A 26030-nucleotide genomic window follows, 5' to 3' on the forward strand; every position below is an offset into this window, starting at 1 on the left:
CATAATTGACGTGACATCAGTAATATAACTGTGTGAAATATTTTTTTGCATACAAGCCTTTATATTTCATTCTTTTTTTAAGCGTGTAACAGATTGTAGTTAGTTATAATATGTTGTATGTGAATATAAAAACTACCTTAATCAATTATATTGCATAGTAACTTTAAGGTATTTTAAAATACAGTGCAAAAACAAGAACTGTAATTCATTTTACAGTATAAATATACTGTAAGTTATTATCGAGTATGCTGTGAACTGCTGTAGTCAGATTTACAGTAATTTTACCGTGGAATAACACTGAAGCTTTCTGGATATTTGTTGCCAGTAAGTTACTGTTGATTTTACGTTAAATTTTTTACAGTATATGACATTCTTCTTTCAGAGAATACAATCGGAGTTATATTCAAAATGTCCTGGATCTTCCAAGCTTTATAATGGGAATAAATGGCACTTCTGTTTTTAAGTCCATAAAAGTGCATCTATTAGTACGGAAAAGTATGGAAGAATTAGTGAGTGGTGTTAATTCATTTTTATTATATCTATTTTTTATTAATTATTTGGAATTTCATTATACAAACACATTTTCTTGTTTTTGTTTATTTATTTTCTTATTTTCGCCAGCCCTGTTACGGTCAGTAAAGCCGCTCTTTTTTTTGAATAATTCCGGCGCGCAGTGACGTGCGCTCATCAGTTACTCAGTGGATGTGCTGCTTCTGCCTGCCTGATCTCCTCCTCGACCAGCCCAAGCAACTGATAGGCCTGCATTGACTTCCTTACGGATCACAGTAACTTTGTAGCTCAAAGAACAACTTAAGGTCATTTCTTATCATAAATACTCGCATCAGATGTACATATATCAGTAAGTAGCTACTACCACGTTATCGATTGTTTTAAGCTGTGAATACGCCGTTATTTCGGTATAGCTGCATTGCTGTGCTTTGTTACTTTCTAAACACAAAGTTGACAGCTTCAAAAGTGTGACACTGTGGGATTTAATGCACTTAACTATGTCTGCATGGTTCAGTCGAGGCAGTAATCCTCTATATTTTGTTGTTACACTGAATTATATCTGACTTTAAGGTTGAATTTATGTTATATTCAGGCTCAGGCAGAGAATAGACCTTCAACTGCTCCATGTATGCAAATACATTATCGTGTAAAAGAGGGCGTTTGGTTGTTTTGGTTGTGACTTGGCATGATTATCTGTTTATGTTTATAACATGTTAGAAGTGGACAAATGGTTTCATTAAAGGGGGCATTTGTTTCTTACAATCTGCAATTTGAGTCATGTAATATATATATATATATATATATATATATATATATATATATATATATATATAAATAAATATATAATGTGTGTGTGTGTGTGTGTGTGTGTGTGTGTGCGTGTGTGTTTGTATACATATATATTCTGTCATGACCAAAATGTATAGATATTTTTTATGTGTAACGTTATTTTTGTTCATGTTCCCACTGCATAACCTTCAAGACCCGTAATGGTTGAAAACCCAAGGCACTAGCCAGGGGATTACAGTGTGCTCCATGTAGGCTATTGTTTGTGTATTTTCATATGAAAAGGGTTATGGGAATGCCAGAGAAGGGAATGCTGTGGGGGATATGACTCATGCAGGAAAGTAGCTTGTAATCCTTTTTAGGGCGCCCTCTGTAAAGAAGAAAAAATAAGATATTTGGCTTTGCTTTTAATTCAGTCTCTTGTTTTGAAAGAAGATATGTAGTCACGAAGAAGTTGAACTGTTTTTTTTGCCCCCTAAGAAAAGTTATGCGACATTGCTGATGTACAGGGTTTGGCGGAAACATTGTGCTGTAGGGTGGAGTGGTTAAGTTAAGTGGTTAAACATATTGTATAGCACCCAAAAGGTGTTTGGTACAAACCAGCTGCCAGGGGTGATTCATGGCTATCACCATTTGTGAGCAAAGCAAACCCGCCAAATTCCTATAATTACTACGGTTTGTTTTGTTCTATAAATTTATAGGGGATCTCCTCCCAACAGTGTAAGATCCTGCCACAATCGTTACTCTTAACTTTATTTTATTTTTTGATGGTAGTTTTATTGCACTGTTATTTACAATGCATTTTACCAGAAATTATGGTTACAATTTTATTTTTTAAAAGAAATTCCATAACTGTAAGTATTTTATTTGACAGACCCTTTTATCCAAAGTGACTTAGTTAGTCTAAGTATACAGTTTTTCAGTATATTTGTTTTCTAGGAATCAAATCAATGACTTGACATGGCTTTACCAGTGACATTTTAAAGGGTGAAGACATACATATGTATATATAATATTACCCCTATGTTTTTGCATTAGGTCAGCCTTAACCTAATGACCCAGCAAGAGCAGCATGAGTTCAAGGAATGTTTGGAGGAAGCCCTGTCCTGGATGCAGGCCATCCAGGAGAGGCTTAAACAAAATGATAACACCCAGGGGCCCAGATCAGCGCTGGAGGTCAGGCTCCGAGAGACAGAGGTGAGACCTCCCTTAACCTTTAACCTATTTTAGAGCATGGTAATACTCAAATAGAACCATTTCAGTTTCTCAAATGTGTCTCATGTTTGCTAAAGAAGCTATTGTGATCATTTCACATTACAGCTGCACTATTAGGCTAATCGTTAAAAGATTGTGATTTCAAATTGAACACCCTCGTGATCTTATTCCTAAATGACAATGATTCAGCTTTGTCTGTTAAAATCTTTGACAAATACGATCACAGTGAACTTTCAGATCTGCATGGCGCTGCCGCAGAGAGAGCAGTTGTCATGTATAGGTATGATACCGCTTCACATACTTTTTTCCAACCACACATTATCAATATTTCTGTTACAATAATTAAAATCATTACAGAAGTACTGGGATAAAAGCTTACAGTAGCGATCAAAATAGAGTAAATCACCTTTTGAAAGTAGCTTGACGGTTCAAATGAAGACTGTATTACATCGTTACACCAGTAGGTGGTGACAAGTGACTGTTAAGAAATGTATTTGTCATTGAATCTTTCATTAAAGAGATTCATTAAAAAACTCTGATTCATCCAATAATGAAACAAGCAAAGTTTTTATTAGTGAGTCATTGAATTGTTCATTCAAACCGATTAAAACATATATCATATATAAATAAATAATTCACATTGTTTTAGATATTTTAAATAGATTACAACAGATAACATTTTGTCAGAACCTCTGTTATTTTGTTGTTTATTCAGAATTGGGGGAGAATCATGATCTCTATTTTAAACAAAATCATAGTTGTCAATTTATCCAGAATAGTGCTGCTAAATTGATAAATTGTATATAATCTCATCGGTTTAAATGTTCCATTAAGCATTACTTTTCTTTGTTGTAAAGAAAATCCATAGATCAGAGCCTGAAGGCCATCTGAAGATGGACAAGGTGCTTGTGGCTTCTGAATCTCTGCTTCAAAATGGAGATGAAGAAATGAAGAATCAGACTCTTTCGAAACTCAAAGATCTGAAAGCTTTCTGGGAGGAGACGTCAACCTACATCATTCACTGTCACAGGTACAGATTTTGTCCATAGGTTGACCAATCATATTACCAATCATATTTACGTGTACTTAAATGATACTTAACAGTGTCTTCCTATCCACCTTATTTTTTTTTAATGCGTTTTCTGTGAATGTGTGAGACTTTCGATTTATTAGCTGCTATAGGGAAATAACGAGAAAAATACATCAAAGTGCAGAAAACTGTAAAACTGTTTTTGCTACAAAACAGCGTGTTTATAATTAAGTACACTACATTAAAATATTATGGTAAGAAATACCAGTTTGCAATATCAAGCAGTATAACGAGCTGTTTTGTACAGCTAAAAATAACTGGAAGCAAATGACACAGGAAGCAAATGACACAGGAAGCAAATGACACAGGAAGCAAATGACACAAAAAGCCTGACACAATTTGCCATTACAAATGGCTGCGCCCGCTCTTACCTGAAAATTAAGGTGGATATTAAAAAAGTATTTGTATATGGTGACATTTGCAATATGACTTTTGCCACTATATTACTACAGCCATTTTAAAAGAGTGCTTACTACAGGGGAATTGTCCATTTCTGGTGGATCTTTTTTGTTCTTTTACCTCAGATGTAGGAACTTTTACGTTTACATGATTTTCAATCAGAACATATTTTACCATTCAGTTTTACACAAATTAATTTGCTCCATCAATTTTCAATTTTCAATTGTCATGCAGTTTAAGACCAGGGGAACCCCCCCACATTATCCTTAAGGGCAACGTATCCTGTTGTAACATATATATTAGTGCTGTCAAATCAATTCATTTTGATTAATCACATCTAACATAAAAGTTTTTGTTTACATGATATATTTGTGTGTATATATTATTATATTTATATACTGTATATGTTACATATATGTCTGTGGGTTTGGGTTTTTGTGCGTGTCTGTGTGTATATATATATATATATATACATGAACACACACACACACAGTTAAAAGCTATGTAGGACATCTTTGTTTATTAGTTTTGCAGTCATTATACAATAATATTTGACCACAGAATGCCACAAATGACCAATCAGAATATAGAATATATAAGTATTTATTTCTTTCATATTTTTTGTCCCCCTCTGATAGTCGTATCGAGTGGGTGTGGCTGCACTGGAGTGAATACCTAAAGGCCCGTGAGGAGTTTGGGATGTGGCTGGAGAAGGTGCACAAGACTCTGGAGCCCCTGCTTGAGATGCAGCTGGGTCTCCAAGAGAAGCTGTGGCAGGTGGATCATCTGCAGGTCCTTCATAGTAACATCCAAGCACAGGCTCAGTTTCTGGAGAGGCTCCTGGATGAGGCTGCAGTCCTGTTCAACCGGACCGAAGACCCCAGTGCAGATGAGCAGGCTCAGCAAGGTCTTCGAGATGCCTACAACCACGTTCGAGACCGAGCACAGGTAAACCTCCATCTGTTTAGGTCAATAATTGAACTTCTAGAGTTTAGTTATCACTGACAGCCAGAACAAATGTGTGTTGAATCATTTTAGAATGTTTAAAGGCAATTAATGGAATGCAATTTGTTCTACAATAAAATTATGCATTTCAAGGATTTGAAAACCTTTGAAGCTGCATTATATTGTTAATGTTTCATAAGGTTGTTCAGCATGTTAAATCAGTTAAAAACAGCCTTATCATCTTCCATGTCTTTTACACCCACTTTTGAGGTCATTCAAAAGTTCTAGTTTCAAGATACATTGTTCTTCAGTTCTCCACTGCTGTCACAGACTTGTTGTAACTTGTTTTGATCTTCCATAGTTATTATTGAAGAATGTATTATTAGGGGTCTACATAAAGTTTTTGGTCAGTAAGATTTTTTAAATGGTTTGGGAAGAAGATTATTTTGCTCACCAAGACCAAGATTTTTAGGGAATTGTATTGAATCCAATTTGGGGCAATTTGACCCTGACCATACAGGCTATAACCAGAAATCGAAGAGTGCATGAGGGTTAAAAGAACAGCATTTATTTGAAATCGAAACCTTGCAACAATGTAAAAAAAATTTACTGTCATTTTTGAACAATTGAATGCATGCTTACTAAATTAAAAGTATTATATTTATTTTTAAAAATTTGAATGGTAATGTGTAATTTATAATTTAACCTCTATTAATGTTGGCAATTTAATGCATCAATCATATTTATTGCTGTTACCTGCAGAATTAATTGAGTTTATAAAATTGAATACTAATACTGTAGTGTCAAAGATATGACTTTGTCCTTAGAAATGCATTACTTATTTGCAGGAAAGATTGGAATTGACACAGAAAGTAGCAGAGGAGCACCAGCAATACCAAAGTTGCTTTCATAAATTCCAAACCTGGCTGATGTCTAAAACAGAAGAAGTTAGCCGTTTCAGTGACATGGAGGATACGACACAGAATAGGCTGAAAGCCCTGCAGGTACACTGACCTACTTATTTGGGGGAGGGGAGGTCAGAATGATCAACTGGGAAAATCATCCCTGCTTTGGAAGCCAAGCTGTGGACAAGTCATTCCAGTTTAGCCGAGTACTTGCTGATTTGCGTCCTCATTCTCAATTCGGGCTACTGTGTTAAAGGGGGCATGTGAAAAATCTTATTACTATCTCTAAAACTATGTAAAATCTAGTTCTATGTAAACATGCAGAACCTTAGTTAAGTAAAACATGTATTGCAACCATAGCGACGTGCAAAAGCTACGAATAAACATTAATAATAATGAATATCACCATTTCTGTGTTGCGGAACTTGAAGGAATAATGAGGAAGTACTACTATTTCCAAACACCCAAAGAAAATTATACTCCCCCTATAATATAAATGGTCTCAACAGAATTAATAAAACTATGAGCTGACGGCGCAGAAATTACTTTCTGAGCTGTTCACATCCTTGGACTTATTCTTTGTTTCCATAGCAACGTTCACCATGCCAAAATGGATCCATGATTTTGTTGTTGTTGTTGACAGGAAGATACTTCATCGTTACATTCATTCATTTATTCTCTCTCGAAATATTGAAGAACAAAAAAAAATCAAGTATAATAAAATTTGTCAAGGTATCTCCTCTATCCTGTGTGGCTTCTTTCTTTGCCACAGTCATGTTTGGCTTGCTCCCTGGGGGATTAAGGAGTGATTTTCTGTAAAGCTGCTTTGAAACAATATGTATTTTGAAAATTGCTCTACAAATAAACTTGACCTGACTTTCACTGTTGAGGCTGCTGCCATTCTGCATATTTTTTATATGATGGCATTTAGAGTTTGACAGATGTGAACAGTGGTAATTGATGGTGTCAACTGATGTTGGGCAAAAATACAATGATTAAAAAATTATACTAACTTTAAGTATAGTTATTAATAGTTATAATAATATAACTATAGTATTTATAGTGGTTATAATAAAACAAGTAACAATTATTAATATTAATTATTTTTATAATTTGTGTTTAATATAATTGTAGATTATACAGTGTTATTTTCATAGTATTTATTAATATTTTGTATTAGTTTTATTTTTATATTTTCAGATTTCATTTTAAATTTAGTTTACGTTTTTAGTAATTTTGTCATGTGCTTTTGTCATTATTATTTTTTTATATATTATTTTATATAATTATTTTAGTTTTAGTAAGTTTTGTAATTCAGTTAGTTGCCAAAGCAGCATTTCTAATTTTCTTTCAAGTTGTTCATCAACATTTTTTTTTGTCAACTTTATTTCAATTAGCGCAAACGATTTTTAATAGATTTAGTTGTAGCTTTGTTGAACAATATCAACAATGATGATATATGGAGTTAATGTACACATTGAGATGGTCATCTTTGGCTATTGATCACATTCCACTTCTTATGCCATGTTAAGAAGGCCTTGTTGCAAATTTATTATGAAGAATATGTACAATTAATCATAATGAATTCATTATTCCCCCCAGGAGCTGAATGCTAGTATAGCCCAAGAAGAACTCACTCTCCAGCACATTGAAAGGTTGTCTGAGGCGGTAAAGGCCAACACGTCTCCAGCAGGTGCGGAGAAGATCACAAAAGAGATGGAGGAGTTAAGGCTGGCCTGGCAGAGGTTACGCCAAGTGCTAGTAGAGATTCAAGAAGAGCTCCAGAGCTCACTGGACTCTGAGAGCGAGTATTCAAACCGCTGTAAGGAGCTGTGGGCAGACCTGGGGCAGATCAGATCCCTGGTCCAGAACTTCAGCAGTGAGCTGGAGAGCAGGGATGGAGAGAGGACTGAGGAACACTTGGTAGCTCAATGGAAGATGCACACGGTTAGCATTCTGTTCATTTCTCTCACCACTCCCAAATACTTTTAATGCCTTCTTGTAGGACACAGATGGAGACTCAACATATTTTTGTGACAGCTCATGACACTTACAGTGATTTAGGGAATGCCTTGGGTAAATTCCTTTTTGGGGTGTGACAGTAATTTGATCCGTTGTAAATCAAATTCTACAAGTAGTTTTTGGAAGAGCTCTGTGGTGTGGAATACCTCCTAAATGATGGACACACTAGCATGAAATTTGTAACACTTTGTATTCAGAATTTCAGTGCAAACATCTTGCGTCTTATTCACTTACTGCTTTGGGCTTCACCATGCACAATCACCTTTTTTCTATCTAAATTCAACTTATTAGACATTGAGATGATTTAATTACGTTTTCTGATTTAAACTTAGCAAAAACAGTGTCAGAAGTTGTGTCATGGCATAATATGGCTGATTAAAAACAGCATAATTTTAGATAATGCAGATAATATTGCTGTTTAAGATTAAGTATTATATCCATTTTATATATTTTTTATTATTACATGACATTTATTTTGAAATTATATCTTTCCAGGGTGCTTTCCCCTGCCTCTGGCCTAAGAAACTGAGGCAGGCTCCAGCCCTATGACCCTAGAAGGTCGTATAAGGATCTATAGATATTAGTACCCATATGCCATTTGCATTACAATTAAACCTTTACTGAAAACACCCAATCAATTGTAGATGATTATAATGGCATTTGAAGTCTGTTTTTATTTAAGTTATTAATTGGACCAAGTTTGCTGTTAGCACTGGGGAAAAACCAACAAGGATGAAAACCCTTTTTTAGATCAATGAAAACTGTCTGGACCCCATGTGGAGAAATTCTGCTTGAATGAGCTCCCTTCAAACTCTTGATGTGTGTACTAATTTTATTGATTAGTTCTCTACATCCACATTTCAGAGGGTGCGCAACAAGCTCATCACAGAGGAGCCCAGGGTGGAACAGCTAAAATCCCGGTTGAAAGAGCTATTCCGATTCCCACAAGATTCTAAAAACCTGTCTGATGACGTCCTAGCAGTGGTAAAAGAGTACCAGAAGTGAGCAGCAACCACACACACACACCCAAAGAGCCTCCGGCAAAGGAGGAATGAGGCTAGGAGAAATACTTTGATGGATATTTTTTTAATCATTAGCTATTGATACTGACATTGGTAAACATTCCATCATGCAGACACAACAGGAGGCTCGTCACATTCCCATTGTGTTACTGTCAATGGGATGTCACTCACACAGGTCTAGTCAGCCGTAAACAATGTGTATCCATCAATAAAAGAGTGCTAATGTAAGCACTTCAAACAATTAGTGTATTACACACAAGGTTTACTGCATGTATTTATGCATTTGTTTATGCAAAGCCATATAAGCTCATACTGTAAAGGACTACTCAGTAGAGTTGTTTTGTGTTTCCTGTGACAGTGTGAAAGGCAGATCTTTCAGGCTGTCCTCTGAAAGCGAGACGACTCTCCGGCAGATACTGCAGGACCCTCTGCATGTCTTCAGCCAGTGGAGTCAGGTGGTTTCTCAGGTACTGGAGGCTTCCACTGAGGTGACGGAATTCTCCCATATCGCTCTGCTCGTGCAGAATATAGAGGTAAATTATTTAGAGCCACAGTTTTCTTGAAAAAGCATGCGAGGGCGTGGTGTAAAAATGTGTCCCTCCAGATACACTAATGTTCAAATGTTTGGGGTCAATGAGATATTTTTTTCTTGAGAAATTAATACTTTTATTCAGCAAGGATGTATTCAATTGATCAAAAACAGTAAAACATTTATAGTGTTTTAAAAGATTTCCATTTCAAATAAATGCTGTTCTATTCATAAAAAAACTGAAACAAATTATCACAGTTTCCACAAAAATATAAAGCAGCACAACGGTTTCAACATTGATAATAATTAGAAATGTATGCTTCTTCACCAAATCAGCATATTAGAATGATTTCTGAAGGATCATGTTATACTGAAAACTGGAGTAATGATGCTGAAAATGTAGCTTTGCTATCACAGGAATAAATTACATTTTAATAGAAAAGTTATTTTAAGTTGTAATATAATTTCACAATATTGCTGTTTTTACTGTATTTTGATCAAATAAATGCAGCCTTGGTGAGCATTAGAGACTTCTTTTAACACAATCTTAATGACCGCAAACAGAATAGTATAAGTCTGAAGCAATTTTCTTGGGTTACACTTTATTTAAGGTGACTTGGGTACATTGTACTTACTCAAATAAGTACTGATTAATATTAATTAACTACTATACTATAGAGTTTGGGTTTGGTTTAGGGTTAGTTACTTGTAATTATGCATAATTTACTGTTATTACTGGAGTAAGTACACGAAGTAGCATGTAGCTACATCACCTTAAAATAAAGTGTTAACAGTTTTTGAAAATAATTAAGAATCGTACCAAAATAATAAAATTGTGACCTGACTTTTTTACAGAGGTTGCATCATGCATTGCATCATTCAGTAAATAATTGTGTGAATCAAATCATTCAGAGCAAATATTAACCCCAGGACTCAACAAAAAACGTTTACACTAGTCTTTCCCCTTCCAAAATGAATAAAATTAAATACATATTTAACAAAAAAATGAATATGTTTTTTAATTGGCAATAATAGCTGGAAACTATATTGTTATGTAACTCGATTGTTATTAATTCATAAACACACTTGCTCCTTTATTATTGCTTATGGCACTAAATGCTTTATAATTTATTTTTAATTTTAGCCCATTCTAAATGGTGTTTTTAGGGTTATCTTATGTAATTCTTGCAATTTAGACAAGACCATTTATGTTAGCCAGCTAAATAACATTACTGTGTGATTCTGTGGTTTGAATCTCCCTCATATTGGGTTTTTGTTGAGTCTTGAACACCTCATGCAGAGATTTGAGCTGTATTGAAGATCAGCCTCTTTTCTTTTCTTTTTTACTCTGAATGTTGCAATGTTTTCCCATTCAGTACTTTTGGCATTTGATTTACACTTTGTTTTGAGAAAATAAAGGGTACAAATCCAGTTTATGCTACAATCTGTTGTGGATATGATCATATTGTATTTGTATATTGTATTTTATTTTGCCTTCATCTTGGCACCTTAATTCAGTGTTGATACTTTGTTCTCTTTGAAGTTATTGATTGTGCTCTTTCTTCTTTTGTTTTGTTCTTTGTAGAAGTTACTTAAAAAGAGTGTGCAGCTCCAGGAGCGCTTGAGTTTGCTCCAGGTGAAGAGTGATCTGCTCAGCTCTGTTTTTGGCCAAGAGAAAGCTGTTGATCTGTTGGAAGAGCTCAGCGGGGATATGAGGAAGAGAGAGTTACTCCACAGCCAGCTCCAACAGCGCAAGAACCGCCTGCAGGTACACCAACAGCCAGAGCTCAAAATGTTATTGCTGAATACAGACTGTAAAAGCCTGAGCTACGTGATCAGTCTTTACCCCTGCCATTAGCTGTAACATGCATCATAACAGAAAATATGGTCAAAGTCACAGCTTATCATATCTGGCTGTAAAAACAAGAAGCCTTGTTTGTTTGAAGAAATGTATGCAGGCAGATAAAGTTGTAAAAATAACAACCTATTCTTAATCTTTTGATAAAGTTATCTACCTTTTAAGAGGAATTTTTATTGGTATTTTATCAATGTCTACATGTCAATTGTGGTATTGAATACAAACATAGATAAAATTAAATAGATAAAAGAGAAATAGATATGTGTAATATGTTAATTCTAACACTATGGTGGAAAATGATAAAGTAGAAACAAATGTCTTATATATATCTACAAATATATACATTACTGTGCAAAAGTCTTTTGCACGTTAATATTCTCACAAATAAAGGCTATAAGCCAGTTATTTATATCTTTTGCTGCTGGGTGTCAGTACGAAAAATCAGTTTCCACATATTCCATGGAAAATAATTTTATTCAATTATTATTCCAAATCAATTTCTTTATTTTATTTTTTATTAATATATATATATATATAGAGAGAGAGATATTATATCTGCATCCTTTTTGACATGAAGTGCCATTTTCAGATTTCTTTCAGTGGGTGAACATAAATGATATAATATATATGTTATCCTATGTACGCCCTCAGGGTTTGATATCAAAGACGAAGGACTTTTCCAATGCCTATGAATCCATATATAAAAAACTGACCTTCATAAAGGAACGGTTTGGCAAGACAGATGAACTTCAACCTGACATTCTAGCCAAGAAGAGCCAGGCTGATCAACTCCGGGTGAGCAGCAGAGAAAACACAAGCTGAAAAAGCTGTTTCAGATTTCCAAAAATATAGCTTTTTAAATTTCTTTTTAAACAACTGTTTTGGTTTTAATCTCTGCATGTGGTAAGCTGTAGACGTACAGTGACTTTTGATCAGATCGTCTTTCAGGGACACACTAAAAGAGTCATGTGAATAATTTAAGGAGCTAGGAGTTATGTCACGCTGAGCTCAATGTGTTTGCGCTGGTTGATCAGAGTGGCTTGTCCAGGTGGGAGCGGGAAAGACTCGCTAGTGGCAAACTGAATGTAAAATGAGTGTGCATCTATCTGCAGGTCATTAGAAAGGACTTGGAAGATTGTGAAGCCCATATCATAGCTCTGGAGACGCTGGTGTCATCCAACCCTGCAAACAGGACAAAGTTTGAGTGTCTGTATGCCGACTGGAAATTGCTTTATAAGGCAGTTCGGGTAAGATCCGTTCTGCTTGAGGTTTTTTGGTTTTCCCCCATATTGTTTATTATTTATTAAGTAGTTCATGCTATATTCCAATTTATCGGAAGCCATACAATACGCTAGCTTTGTGCGGAATATTTGTAAGCAGAGTGTAAGAGTTGTGAATTATTATTTGTTTGGTTGCCTGGAGCTCTTTTTTGAAAGTCGGACTGTCTCTGTCTTTCTATTGCGCCAAACTCCAATACATTAACCAGCAAAATGAATCAAATGATACACTCCTGGATTAAAATTTTTTTTTTTAAATGCTTTTGAAATAAGTCTCTTATGCTCACTAAGGCGGCATTTATTTGATCAAAAATGCAGTAAAAACAGTGAAAATGTGAAATATTATTACAATTTATAATAAGTATTTTCTATTTGAATTCTTTTAAAATGTAATTTATTACTGTGATGTCAAAGCTGAATTTTCATCACCATTACTCCAGTCTTTGGTGTCACATGAACCTTCAGAAATAATTTTATGATACTGATTGGGTGCTCAAAGATGCTTTATTTTTGTGTAAACATGATCATTTTTTTTCAAGATTCTTTCATAAATAGAAAGTTCAAAAGAACAGCATTCAATTTTTTGTGGAATTTACAAAAATATGTCTATGGATCTTCTCAGACTGCAGTATATTGAAAATTATATCATATTTTATCATATTATCATACTCCAACATCACACTCGCAACTGTACAGAAATTGTATGAACACAATTTCTCATGTTACATCATGTCCCCAGACATCCGTAATACAAAACAAAACCTCTGGAAAGAATTTTACCGCAACTGTGGCAAATTCAGCTATGAAGTTATGAATACGCATAAGCTCAAATGAGATTTTAGAGCTGTTGCCAAATGAAGATTTCCATAGAGTAAATAAATGTTCTTCCTTTGTGAAGTATTCCTTTTATTCCTCAAATTTTTTTGCATCGTTAATTGATAGAAATATGAAATTCTGAATAATGAGGGGAGGATACATACATATATTTTTACTAACCACTTCAAAAATGCCCAACTTCACAAGTGATCCTGATTTAACCCTGAAGATCTGTGGAAACCGCTGAGATCACACCCCGGTTTCCATACCTCCTGCTGTGTGTTGATCATGATGGTGATGAAGAAGATGACTATGAAGGCCTTGATCAAACCTCCTTACTTCAGTTTTAATGCACACTTGTGGCCTGAAGAGATGTTTTTTTTTCTCGATTTTTTTAAATTTATTTTTTTATAACAGATACCAGAATTTTATTGCACTAAAATCCTTCTCAAGTCTGTTTCAGCTTCATAATGCAATGTTTGTGTATGTGTGTATGTATACGTGTTGTTCATACCAGATGAAGGTGAATGAAAGTGAGGAGAACATTGCGGAACATGAGAGTTTACATGAAAATATTCTGAATTTGGAGAAGTGGTTGATGATCATGAGACAGAAGCTGGAGTCGTTTCGTGGATCAGATGGGGAATGGAGCATTGATAACCGCCAGCATGAGGCTGAGGTACGCATATGAGCTATTATGGTTTTATTTTATTTGAATAATTGATTAATTTGTTGATTTATTTGGTTTAATAATCTGAATAAAGAAGCCAGACATTTTTGGAAAAGCATTTTGTTATAAAGAATGATATTCCACAACAACTTTCAAACAATGTCCAAACTAAAGGCTTTAAAACGCTTACCATAAATAAATACTATACATTGTGTGCTATAAAAAAATGTTTTAAAAGTTAATAATTTATGACATATATGACAGTTCCCAGTGTTATGGAAAACAATTTGAAAAGGCAATTTGAAATTATTTTCAGTCATGGAAATTTAGAAAATCTTTAGAAAAGTCATGGAAATTTTTTATTTTTTTTAAGTGGAATCCCTGAATATTAGAATACAGTCCAAGCTAAATAATAATTAAACATCGGTTGTCAGCTATTTTCATTATCACTTTATGTCAGTTAATTGTTGCAGCACCTGTATTTTAGCAGAAATCATGAATATAATGGTATTGTTTTGTAAGAGATAACATTCTACACTTTAATCTATAAATATATTTAACTCATTCATAAATGTATTTAACAAGATTCAAATACTTGATGTATTACTATTACAAGTCATGACCCAAAAGTACACAATGTGCAGGATATGAGCACATGAATGTTTGCCTTTGCAGCACGCCTCAGTCTTGTGTCACTGTTGTTGTCCTCTAGAGGGCACTTGGTGAGTTTCCAGAGAAGGAACTTCAGCTTCATCAGACGGAGGCTCAGGGTCAGACTGTGCTGGCCAAAACCTCGGAGAAAGGCAAAGTTCACATCGTTCAGGACCTTAAACGCCTTCGAGAGTCCTGGACGTCCCTCCACACGCTTAGTCTCAATCTTTACAGGTTAGGAGAAGTAATGCTTGCAGGGTGTTGATGTTATGAAATGGACAGAAACTATGACTCAAGAAGCATAATTGTGATACAAAGGAATTCCAAAGGGCATATTTCACATTCTGTTTTAATTGCAACCAGTTTACCTACCCATTTTAATCTCAATTATTGTTGATTGCTATGTGAATCAGTTTGTGTTTAATAGTCAGGAGATCTAGAATATAGCATTTCCTATTGAACCTTTTATTTTATAGGTGATATGTGTAATTTTTCATTGTTAAAACATTTTATGGCTGATTAATTTCCAACATGGCCAATATATTTCTCTTTATCACTACTGAATATAAAATTAAATTAAAAAGGGAATTTTTGGCAACATATTTATTACTTTCACCGTCACTTGTTAGGCTTCTAAATGGACATGATGCCACAGGCGACCACAATTCCCTATCACAGAAAACTGAGTTCTTGCTGGACAGATGGGCAGATGGGCATCACCAGGGCACAGCTTCAGACTTTGAAGTGGGAATAGCCACAGGTGACAAAGAACTGGAAGGGGATCAGAGATTCCTGCACAGATCTGAATCAACAGATCACCCAGAGCCGGAGAGGAACATTGAAGCAAATCCGGATCAAATTGTGATCTCTGAGGGCATCGCAAGACCTGGACGTTCAGAGATCAGGAGAAGAGAGAGGAGTTACCGAGACCAGTCCATGGATGATGAGGTGGATGCAGTCATGTCTGGAAGTGACCGTACTGTGAACAGGAAGCAGATAGGGATAAAAGGCTCTTGCGGAGATGACTTGCTTAGGAGCAGTGGTCGGACTGGTGAATGGGTTGAAGAACACATAGCCAGTTCTGGGATTGAAGACCTGGATATGCAAGGCAAATACGCCTTTTCTGACGATGCACAGACAGTGATGCGGCCGTCACAGATCCCACCTGATGAGACAAGTGCTGCTTATGGCTCAACTGAGGACAATCAGGTTAGGATGATTAAAATATGATTGTTGTTATTCCTACTGTCACCATTAGGGCTGGCATTATATCAAAAACGTGCAATATATTTGTAGCGATTTTTGCATGCGATATAAGAAAATTACATAGTGAATATTGCAGTAATTTTATTTATTGTTTATTTATTGTCATTTCATTTTTCATGTATTGTTTTATTTAAGCATGTTGTTAATGCGTTGTTATACTGTTACATGAACACTATTGTTCTAAAGTTTGGGGTCAGTAAATAACATTTTTAAAATTTGTATTTAATTAAGTTTATTTAATTAAGTATTCGTATTTAAAAGAGTATTAAAAGTTGAAAATAATCATTTTAAATTGTAATAATAATTCACTATAGTAATGTTTTCATTGTATTTTTGACTGAATAAATGCAGCTTTTGTGAGCATAAGAGACTTCTTTCAAATACATGAACCAAATCATACAGACTCCAAACTTCTGAATGCCCTACAGTAACTGAAAATGATATTTTCCTCTTGTTAATATAGTAGTAAAAAAAACATGTGGAAAACATGCCTTAATTATTTTAAATTGGGGTAAGAAGTTTTTTTTTTAATGTAATTTACTTCATCACACATTTTTAGCCATACCCTGGCACCAGTGGCTGTTTGGTCAAAATGTTACGTTGAAGGGGGTAAAAGCCTTCTTATTATTTCAGAGCAAATGCATTAAAAGAGATATATCATCAAAAGAACTAAGAATATATGATGATCATTTTTTAGCTAGATGACTCGGCCCTAAAGGCACCATTAAGCATGCGATACCTTGGCTATAATAAGAAACGGACAGAGGGATGTCTCTTTCCATTTCTCCTGTAGATGGGCTCTCAGGGGCCCCAGCGTCATGCTGATCTGGAGGCCCAGAGGAGGGAGTTTGAAGCGTGGCTTCACAAGGAAAATGACAAACTCACAGGAATTCTGAACAACCAAAGATCCCTGAGCGCTAAGGAACAGAGGATAAGACAGAATACACTCAAGGTTGGTGGTGTTTTACATTTTTTTGCTTTCTTTTTATCTGTTTTTGATTAAAGTTTCATGAATAGTCCAAAATATCAAAAAGTGTTTGAGTAAAAAACAATCTTTGAAAGCTTTGATATCTTATTCAACAAAGCGCAGTGTGATATTTTACTTTGGTCACACGGAATATGCTGGATCATTTTCTATATGTTGAGCTACATGTTTGTGAGAGTCTGGTGTGTAGTGTAGTGTAGTGTAGTGTTATGTACGTTTCCATCAGTGCGATTGTAGTTGCAGATCTGTGAAGCTTTAAAAGGCTTGTGCTCAGTTGTTACCCCAGGCTTGGAAAAATTCAAACTTCACAAATACCTAGAAGCTGTCATATCTGATGACATTTGAGTTGACAGCCACTGTGCCACATTGACTTTTTTTTTTGGTTCAGTCACAGCTGCACAGCTCAGATTTGGAAAAGCTCTTGAACGGCAAGTCATAGGTGGTCTTCCTGTTGAATAATACCATGAAACAACAACAAAAATCTTTTGCAGATTGTGCTATGCGAAGAAGCCACATTGAGATTGTTTTCAGTTATTTAAATCTCCCTTACAGCTGACAAAGTGCCCAGATGCTTCAATGCTAAGACCTGACTTTATATTAGTAGAAACCGCTTCCTCCTCCATTAGTTACTGTTTGCTAATGCAGACACAGAACGTCTTATAGAAATAACTTGGACATTTTCAGGATAAAGTAATTGGATATTATTCTGGGCTGAAATTAATTGACACATTGCAAAGAATTTTATCAGCCATTTTGTCTATAAAGAAGTTGCCTTAACTGTCACCCCCCCTTTTTTTCGCATAGACATAAAAATCATTATCCAAACTTAAATGGTTGTAATTCAAGAATGCTTTGGAATATAGACCTATGGTTGGTCTTGTTTTTTTCCAGAAATTTTCCAGATTATTGTAGAAGTGTAGAAATTATTAAAAAATGAAACAGAAAAAAAGTTATATACGTTTAAGTTTATGAAGTAATTTAATGTAAAAATATAATTATTAATATTTTATATAAAATATATATATATATTACAAGACATATTTTACCCTAAAACTGCAAAAAAAATTAAAGCCAAAAATCTGAACAACTTGTGTTCCAAATTTTAGGTTGATATCTAAACTAAAAAAATTAGTTTACAGTAAGATTTTATTCGGGCGCAGTACCCAACTTTTTCAATAGGTGAACACCAGACTCCATTACTGCCCGTATAAGAGTGCCTCCATTTTCATATATGTTTTGAGTGATCTGAACCATGTATTTCCATAATTTTCATACAATTTATGAAGTAGACATCCTATTCAGAAGTAGTATGGGTGGTTTGGCAGTATTTGATTTGAATTCAACCTCTAATAAATGCATAAAAAGACCACATATGTGCGTTATAGCTCGCAGCCGTATCACAAATCAAGAATCCATAATATTTTTCTTTATATTTAAAACATTTTCAGACCTTTTTTTCTCATAAAATGGAATTGGTGGTATCTTTTGAACTCTTTGCATGAAAACAAACTGAGGTTTCTACCAATCTTTCATAATGTTTCATGTTTATTGCTATTTCAAAATAAAGGCCTAAATACTCCTAATGAATATGAAATATTCTTGTTGCAAATTGATAAATTACTGCTCCTCTGTAATTTATTTTAGAAAACAGTCACCAAATATGAAAACTAGAGATTTTAAGCTTTCAAATGATTTATAGTTTGTCAATATTACTTTAGGTTTTTACTAAGATATTATTGTTTTAAATATATAGTGGCAAACGTCCCACCTGTGGGACGGTGACACTTAAGGCAATGTGATTAAAACATTAATTAAATTAACGTTTTTAAATTAGTTTACCTTAGACTTAGAGCAAATGCTGATGTTCTTATATTAATGTTCTGCATTTGGGAATGAGGGGTGAGAGTTCTTTGGGTACATTTTCCTTCTCACTTGTTTCATTGTTATTAAGTGTTCCAGTAATAATATTTTACTGTATCATTTCCAAGATATTACTGTAAAATTTCATACAAATGCACAGGATTTCCATGTACACTGCCGTTCAAATGTTTTGGTGTCAATAAGATGTATATATTATTTATTTATTTATTTAAGAAAATACTTTTATTCAGCAAGAGTGCATTAAATTTAAGTGAGTAAAGACTTCATTGTTTCAAAAGATTTCTATTTAGAGTAAATGCTGTTCTGTTTAACTTTCTATTTATCAAAATAAACAACTAAAATGTATGACAAAAATATTAAGCAGCACAACTGTTTTCCATATTGATAATAATAAATGTTTCTTGATCAGCAAATCAGCTTATTAGAATGATTTCTGAAGGATCATGTGACACTGAATACTGAAGTAATGTAGCTTGTCAACACAGGAATAAATTGCATTTTAAATATATTAAACTGTAATTAAGTATCTGTTTTACTTTTCTTTCTTTTTTCTTTTCTTTTTTTTTATAAATAAGCCGCTATAAGAGCCTTAAAAAACATTTTTTTTAAAAACGAACTGACCCCAAACTTTTAACTGGTGTAGTACTAAAAAAAGAAAAAAAAAACTTGTTTGATTATAGACGGTAAGTTGCTAAGGCAGAATTGGTTGATATAAATGTTTTAAACGAAGGCTCAATTTTGGATTTGAAATAATTAGATGATCCAATTATGAGCACAAATCTTTAACAACCACTCCCACACAAACCCCTACTAATAACTCTGTCTTGATATCTGTATAGGGTTTACGTGCCGGTGTAGCCTGGGGTCAGAGTCAGTTCACGAAACTGATGTCTGGTCAGCAGAGTAAGTCAGCGGAGGTGGACATAGAGCTAGAAGAGCTGCGTTATCACTGGATGTTATACAAATCCAAACTTCAAGAGGCTGGCGACCTCAGAGGTCTGCTCAAACACAAGGTACGAAGAAAAAATTATTTTCCATTTATATTAAATTATATTCATTTATATTTTTTGTCAAATCAAAATATAATTATTATTCAACTTTTCCTCAAGAACCTACGTCTAGCTATTTTTCTTTACTTTCTTAAAATGTTTTGCTTGTGCCATGAATAAATATTTTAACCTGAAGCCATCATTTCGAAAAATGGTGAAAAAACATTGTTATATGATGAATACCAAGAAAGAGTCATATATTATCTACTACATGATTTCTCCATTAACCAATGAAGATGTTGGTGTAGTATCATGTGTCTACCAGTAGGGGGCAGCATCTTGTAGCTAGATCTAACTAAATATAAAGCAAATGTTTCTGTTTGTTTCAGGGTGTCAGTGGACAAGAACAGGAGCTTGTCCGAGCTGGAAAGGTAGGTTTTATTCATTAAACATCTTGATGCTGTGAGTGGGCTTGTGTTTAAAGTGAGTTTCAAAAATCTCTCTGATATGACAGTGAAGTATGTTTCAAAAGAAAGTATTCCCCTTTAAAGGTTAGAACAGAACTGAATGCCGTGTTTATTTATTGACACAACTGGGGCTGGTGAAGTTTGTTTCTGCAGTGCAATCTCACTGTGTTACGGTGTCATGTGATTTATAGCTGCAAATTGATTTAATGTAATATATTAGAGGAGGGTATATGGATTTTTATTAGCACTTTGTATTAAACCTTAGCCTCATAGGCTATTAGATATTGTTCTTTTACTCAGATCTGGCTCCATTCTTGTGTGGAACACACATATTTTTTGACCAAATCAATTTCTGATGGATAAAAAAATATATATTTTTGAAGCACATTCCACAGCAAAGTGAAGTGCTTTTTCAGAAAAATATTGCAGCTCATTTAACAGTTAAAATCAACTTTATATATATATATATATAGAGAGAGAGAGAGAGCATTTACACTCTGAAATATATCACATTACGGAAGTAAAGTGAAGTTAGTAAGCACTCTGAAGTGAAGTGGGACACTGATCAGCTGCATTAGTAGGAGGTCTTTGAAATAGAGGCACAGGAATAGCATTATGAAAGCCTGAACCAAAGCACTGTCTTAGCCCCCAAAGACAAATGATACTTTTTGGCTCCGTGAACTGCTTAGAAGTGTGTTAATCTTTCTGAGTAATTTCTCAAATTTATCATGTTCACACCTTTTTTAGCAGCTCTTTTCCCACTCTCTGGCCATCTGTTCATGAGCGGTCATGTCTTCTTGAGAAGAGACGCAGGTGCCCTGCTGACTGCATATGAAAGGCTGCTCTGATAGGCCTGCTTTACTTACATAAGCAGATATTAGTGGATGGAGATAGAAAGGTTGTTTTGCACATGCAGTAGTACCTTCCAATTATCAAGGCTATTCACAGATGCTTTGGTTGAACTAGTTCTGCAAAATATGCACACACACAAAAAACTTTCTTGAATCGTTATGAAATGGGGCATCCAATCATAATGCCAATTAATTAGGAGGGTTTTGTTTGTTTGTTTCTGGATGCTTCATTATTTACTGAGTGTTATTAGAGTAATGTGGTTTAGTCACAGTGGTCATTTGGCTTATTGATTTATGTATTTTTATTGAAATGTTTTCTATAAATTACATTTATATTTTATTTATATTGATTTAACTTTATATTTATTATACACTGTATTTGTTTTAATTATATGTATATATATCTGTATATATACATATTTTATAATATATACAGAACATATTTTTCTCTTGGCTGTATTTTGCCATTGCAAACGTGTTTAAAGCTGCTCAATAATGCATCATAAGAACACACAAGCAAATGTTGCTCACCTGAACCTCAGCGTCTATCTCTGTCATGGAAACCACCATCACCTTCTGCTGTCATTATCATGCATGGTAAATGCACACTCTTATTGTTTCCGTCACTGACCAAATACAATCATCATTTGAAGATGGCACTTCAGTGAGGTAATCTTTCTGCCACTAATTACAGGCTCCTCGCATCGAATATGTAGTTATGTGTTGTGATAAAGTATATTTTCCTATCGTATACTTATCAAGCCAGAACGATACGATGATTGGGTCATGTGTATCTATAAGGACGTTATGCCAGGCCTGAGCACTGCTGTAATTACCTTCCAGTGTAATTACATTTTCCTCAATAAAGGGCTAACAAGAGAGAAAAAGAGTGGAAAAAGATTTCTGCTTTTCATCCACCCACCTTTCCTCCTCCTCACTTCCTCGTACTTCTGCACTCTCTCACAAACACAAAGTAAAAGTTCCCATGTTCCTCAGCTTTGCTACAGAGGCGTTAAATAGAAAGGGTCGTATTAAGTTCAGATATCTCACAGTCCGGCGCTCAGAGCGATGGCGGTTGTTGAGCTGCTGTAGGTGGATATTCACTCCCACAATTCCACTGGAGCTTGAAAAACTTCCCTGTGCATTTTATCAGGTACACATTTGTCTGTGTGAATTAGTTTTTTTGGCATCCATTGAGTCATCTAGGCAAGGAGCTTCAATCATTGTGATGTTTTTATCAGACGTATATTGAGAGATGTCAAGTCAAAGCCAAGATCTATCTTTTTATCAAAGAGTTTTCTTTTTTGTAATCTGACGACTTTGAGGAATTATATCAGATTTATGAGGGATTTTTTTCTGCCATTTCATCATCCACCAGGAGAAAAGTAGAAGTCCAATAGCTTATAAGAGTAATTGTACTTTTTTATTTGCTGGCTATTTATAATAACTTCTAAAACTCAGACTCATCTTGTGTACACATTTCTGTAATAAACCTTAGTAGTGAGTCACCTACCTACCTTGGCAACATTTTTAGGTATCATAAGGCACCAAAGACTACATATACCGGTGTTCTGAGATGTGCGCTTGGGACTGCATATCTGCATTGGCTGGACCAAACAGAAATATACAATTTTTAATGCAATTTGAGGATAAGAAACAACATTTATAACAAACTGGCAATGAAATTAACTATTCTATAAATGTTATTTAAATGCAAGTTTGGCCATCAGGTTTTAAAATTCCTTTTTTTCACTATTCGAGTAAATGTGTTGGCCTTGCATGTCCAAAATGCAATAAATATATAGTTTTAAAGTAACATTTCAAAAATCCTTCCTGAATAATACAATCCTAGAATGCACTGCAAACAGTTAAGGTGAAGGTTTTTTATAAGAAGGGGAAAAAGTTTATTTTTTATTTTTTCAAAACTGAAAGCAATCAGTAGAAAATTCTCACATGTAATAAAAATAAATTGTGTTATGTATTTTTTGTATCTCATGTATTTTTCATGAGAGAAGTGATTCCCAAACTTTTTTTTGTCAGCGAAACCCTTTTGTCCTATAATATTTTCTTGGAAGTACCCCCTGAGATTTCAAATATTTAATAATTTAACATGTTCTTTGATGTTGGTTAAAGTTCACATGATATGTAGGTAAACATAACACTTTAAAAAAATCTTTTAAATATTTCCCTTTTGTTTTTTTCCTTTTATTTTATTTTAAAAATTTATTTATTTTTATTTTAAATTTCTATGATTTAACTAATTAAGCTTTTCATCAATCACTCATTTGAAATCAGTCACTTACAAAAATGTGTCACAGGTCACATTCACACTGACAGTGTTGCGCAGTTACTGCAAGTCATTCATTTTCAATGAGAGTTAGCGATTTGCTACAGCAAAGTTGAGCAGTAACTACAGTGAAAACAGTTGGACACTGTAGTCATTTGAACGCACCTGTAGAAACTCACTAGGGTTTGTGATATAGCCATTCAGCATGTAACGGCATCTGTGGATGTGTGTTTTGCAGACGAACAGCAGTCTGGGATTCTTGTACCGTGTGTGTCGCGTGGCTCTTCCTCTCCAGCTCCTGCTGTTGGCTCTCCTGCTGCTGGCCTTCCTGCTGCCCATGATGGACGAGGGCACCAGCTGTTCACTGTCCAACAACTTCGCCCGCTCCTTCAACATCATGCTCCGCTACGACGGACCTCCGCCCACTTAAGCGTTGACAGTCCAAAGCAGCTTTTTTAAATGCGCCAATCTGCTCTTGTGTTTATGTAACAAATACTTATATTTTTTATCAATGTTCTGTTAACGTTTTAAGTCATTTTTATTTTTAGTTCTCAGCTGCTCCACCATACACCCACAAGTGGACGCAGCAGATCAGAAACTGTGTTTGTGTGTGAGAGAGTGAAAGTGTGAGTGGGTGGATGGCATAGATTCTCACAACCTGCTCAACATGATTCAAGCTGTTCATTTCTCTACAGGCTTTAGAGAAACCAATGCAGCCTTTACAAAGAGCAAAACTCCCTTAAAGACATCTACTCAGGAGCCATCGCAAATTCCTTGAATTTTTATGTTTGTTGTATGCTATTGCTAGGTTCTAAAGGTTAAAGGGATACTTTGCACACAAAAAAAGAAAATTCTGTTATCATTTACTCACCCTCATGTCCAAATCTGTTTGACTTCCTTTCTTTTGTGAGATTTTTTTAGACTTTTTTTTGTCAATGCAATTAAAGTCAATAGGGTCCAATCATGTTGTTTTGGATCCCATTAGCATTCATTAAATGGATAAAAATAGTTCTTCAAAATATCTTATTTTGAAAACGTGAGGGTGAGTAAATAATGGCAGAATTTTTGGGTGAACTATCCCTTTAAATAATTTTACTGTGGTATGTCTTATATTTAAACAGAATTGTGCATGTTTTTATTCATACGTCTTGTTTAAATTCTGCTGTTTGCTATTTTACTCAGGCCACTCAGAAACTAAACTGTTTAAAAATAGGATTTAACTTCTCACTGTGTTGCGGGTATTGATTCTGATGTCATTTATAAGACATCAGAAAATATATTTCAAATCAGTAAATATTTCAAAACTAAGCTCAGTTTTGAGTGTTCTTCATATATTGGTGAGCTTTAGAAGAGGAAATGGTCAAAATCAACACAGATATTGCTCTATCACTCCAAAGCAAAGGTGCTATGCTCATGTGTTCATATAATAGACAGTTTTCCTTTAACTGGTTTTGGAAATTGATATTGCAGCATCACATTGTTGGATTTGTCTTTTGTGTTTTGGCATTGGCTTGCCTCTGATTGTTATAGGTTATTGTAAGTGCGTTTTTCTGGCATAGATTATGCCGTAAAAATAGCTCTGTTAAGGGAGAATGGCCTTTTTTGGACACAATTTTGGAACTCTGATCTTCTTGGTCTTGTTTTGTTTTGTTTTGCAAACGGTGTCTCAGAAGGGCCCAAAACCGTCAGAAGTTAAGTTCAGTTATTCTTTTTTAAGACTGCTTCTTTAAGTCATGGTTTGATGAAAGGAATGCCTTGATTTATTTTTTAGGTCCAGAACGAAGGCTTGTTTGTCTTTCAAAGCTGGCTTTTTGCAGTGTAAGACACATTATTTAGAGGCTAATTGCATGGCTTTTCAGCTTTAAGTAGTATTACACAAAAGCACAACGCACTAAACTGCTTTTATCTTATAGCAAAATGGCATTTTAAAATCATATTCAGACCTTTCAGCATATCGCTGCGATGATAAAACTGTAATATCCGTTAATATGTGATGCACTATGTAATGTTAAATGCATTAATAGGAGTGTGCATAGTCTGAAAGAGACTTAACATAACATATTCTGCATTTTCTTAAAAGAAACCTTAATATTGAAGTTCAGCACTTAACGTTATTGCACTGCTTTATTGTTGGTATTTAATCTTGTTTTATGCCAATGCAAGCCCTTTAATGATGTATACAGGTTTCATCAATGATACTGTGCGATCCATTAGGGTGCAAATGCTAAACTGTACAAAATTTGGTTAAATGGTTCAACTGTGTTTCAAGATGATTAAACGTATGCTAATAGAGCTAGTTTACAGCACTGTGTACATGGAATCATTTTCTCATTGGAGAAATCTTTGATTTGGGAAGAAAATACTGGAAATTATTTTCAAAGACAGCTAACAAAATAGAAGCATGTAGAAATTACAACATTTAGACTTCAAATGCTTGTTGTATGACAATGTATTAACAAAATACAAGTTAAACATTTATTTTATTACTATATTTTGAATGAAACTCAATGTATAATGTATCTTTAAATTGATAAATATATATAGTAAAATAAACTATAACCAGTATTTTTGTATTTTACTCCAGGCAATAAACATGCAGTGTATTTCCA

General features: G+C 34.5%; 1 protein-coding gene across 1 annotated transcript; it reads left to right on the forward strand.

The window, feature by feature from the left end:
• Positions 1-672: 672 nt before the first annotated feature.
• syne3 (spectrin repeat containing, nuclear envelope family member 3) lies at positions 673-26030 on the forward strand. Its single transcript, XM_077239154.1, has 18 exons — positions 673-859; positions 2335-2493; positions 3369-3541; positions 4639-4948; positions 5794-5949; positions 7453-7797; positions 8737-8873; positions 9253-9427; positions 11009-11191; positions 11933-12076; positions 12394-12528; positions 13892-14053; positions 14757-14929; positions 15325-15904; positions 16755-16913; positions 19667-19840; positions 20206-20247; positions 23660-26030. Exons 2-18 carry the CDS (start codon positions 2350-2352, stop codon positions 23849-23851), a joined length of 3384 nt encoding a protein of 1127 aa, XP_077095269.1. The 5' UTR covers positions 673-859; positions 2335-2349; the 3' UTR covers positions 23852-26030.

The sequence above is a fragment of the Siphateles boraxobius genome, unplaced genomic scaffold, assembly GCF_051911475.1.
Source record: "Siphateles boraxobius isolate OS27281-9 unplaced genomic scaffold, OSU_SipBor_1 22, whole genome shotgun sequence".
NCBI lineage: Eukaryota > Metazoa > Chordata > Actinopteri > Cypriniformes > Leuciscidae > Siphateles > Siphateles boraxobius.

What these genes read in the sequence shown, in the direction of transcription:
- syne3 (XM_077239154.1), top strand. Translation starts at nt 2,350, where the DNA reads ATGACCCAGCAAGAGCAGCATGAGTTCAAGGAATGTTTGGAGGAAGCC. An exon ending in ACGTTCGAGACCGAGCACAG is followed by an intron (nt 4,949 to 5,793) that starts GTAAACCTCCAT and finishes ACTTATTTGCAG; the next exon opens with GAAAGATTGGAATTGACACA. An exon ending in ATAGGCTGAAAGCCCTGCAG is followed by an intron (nt 5,950 to 7,452) that starts GTACACTGACCT and finishes TATTCCCCCCAG; the next exon opens with GAGCTGAATGCTAGTATAGC.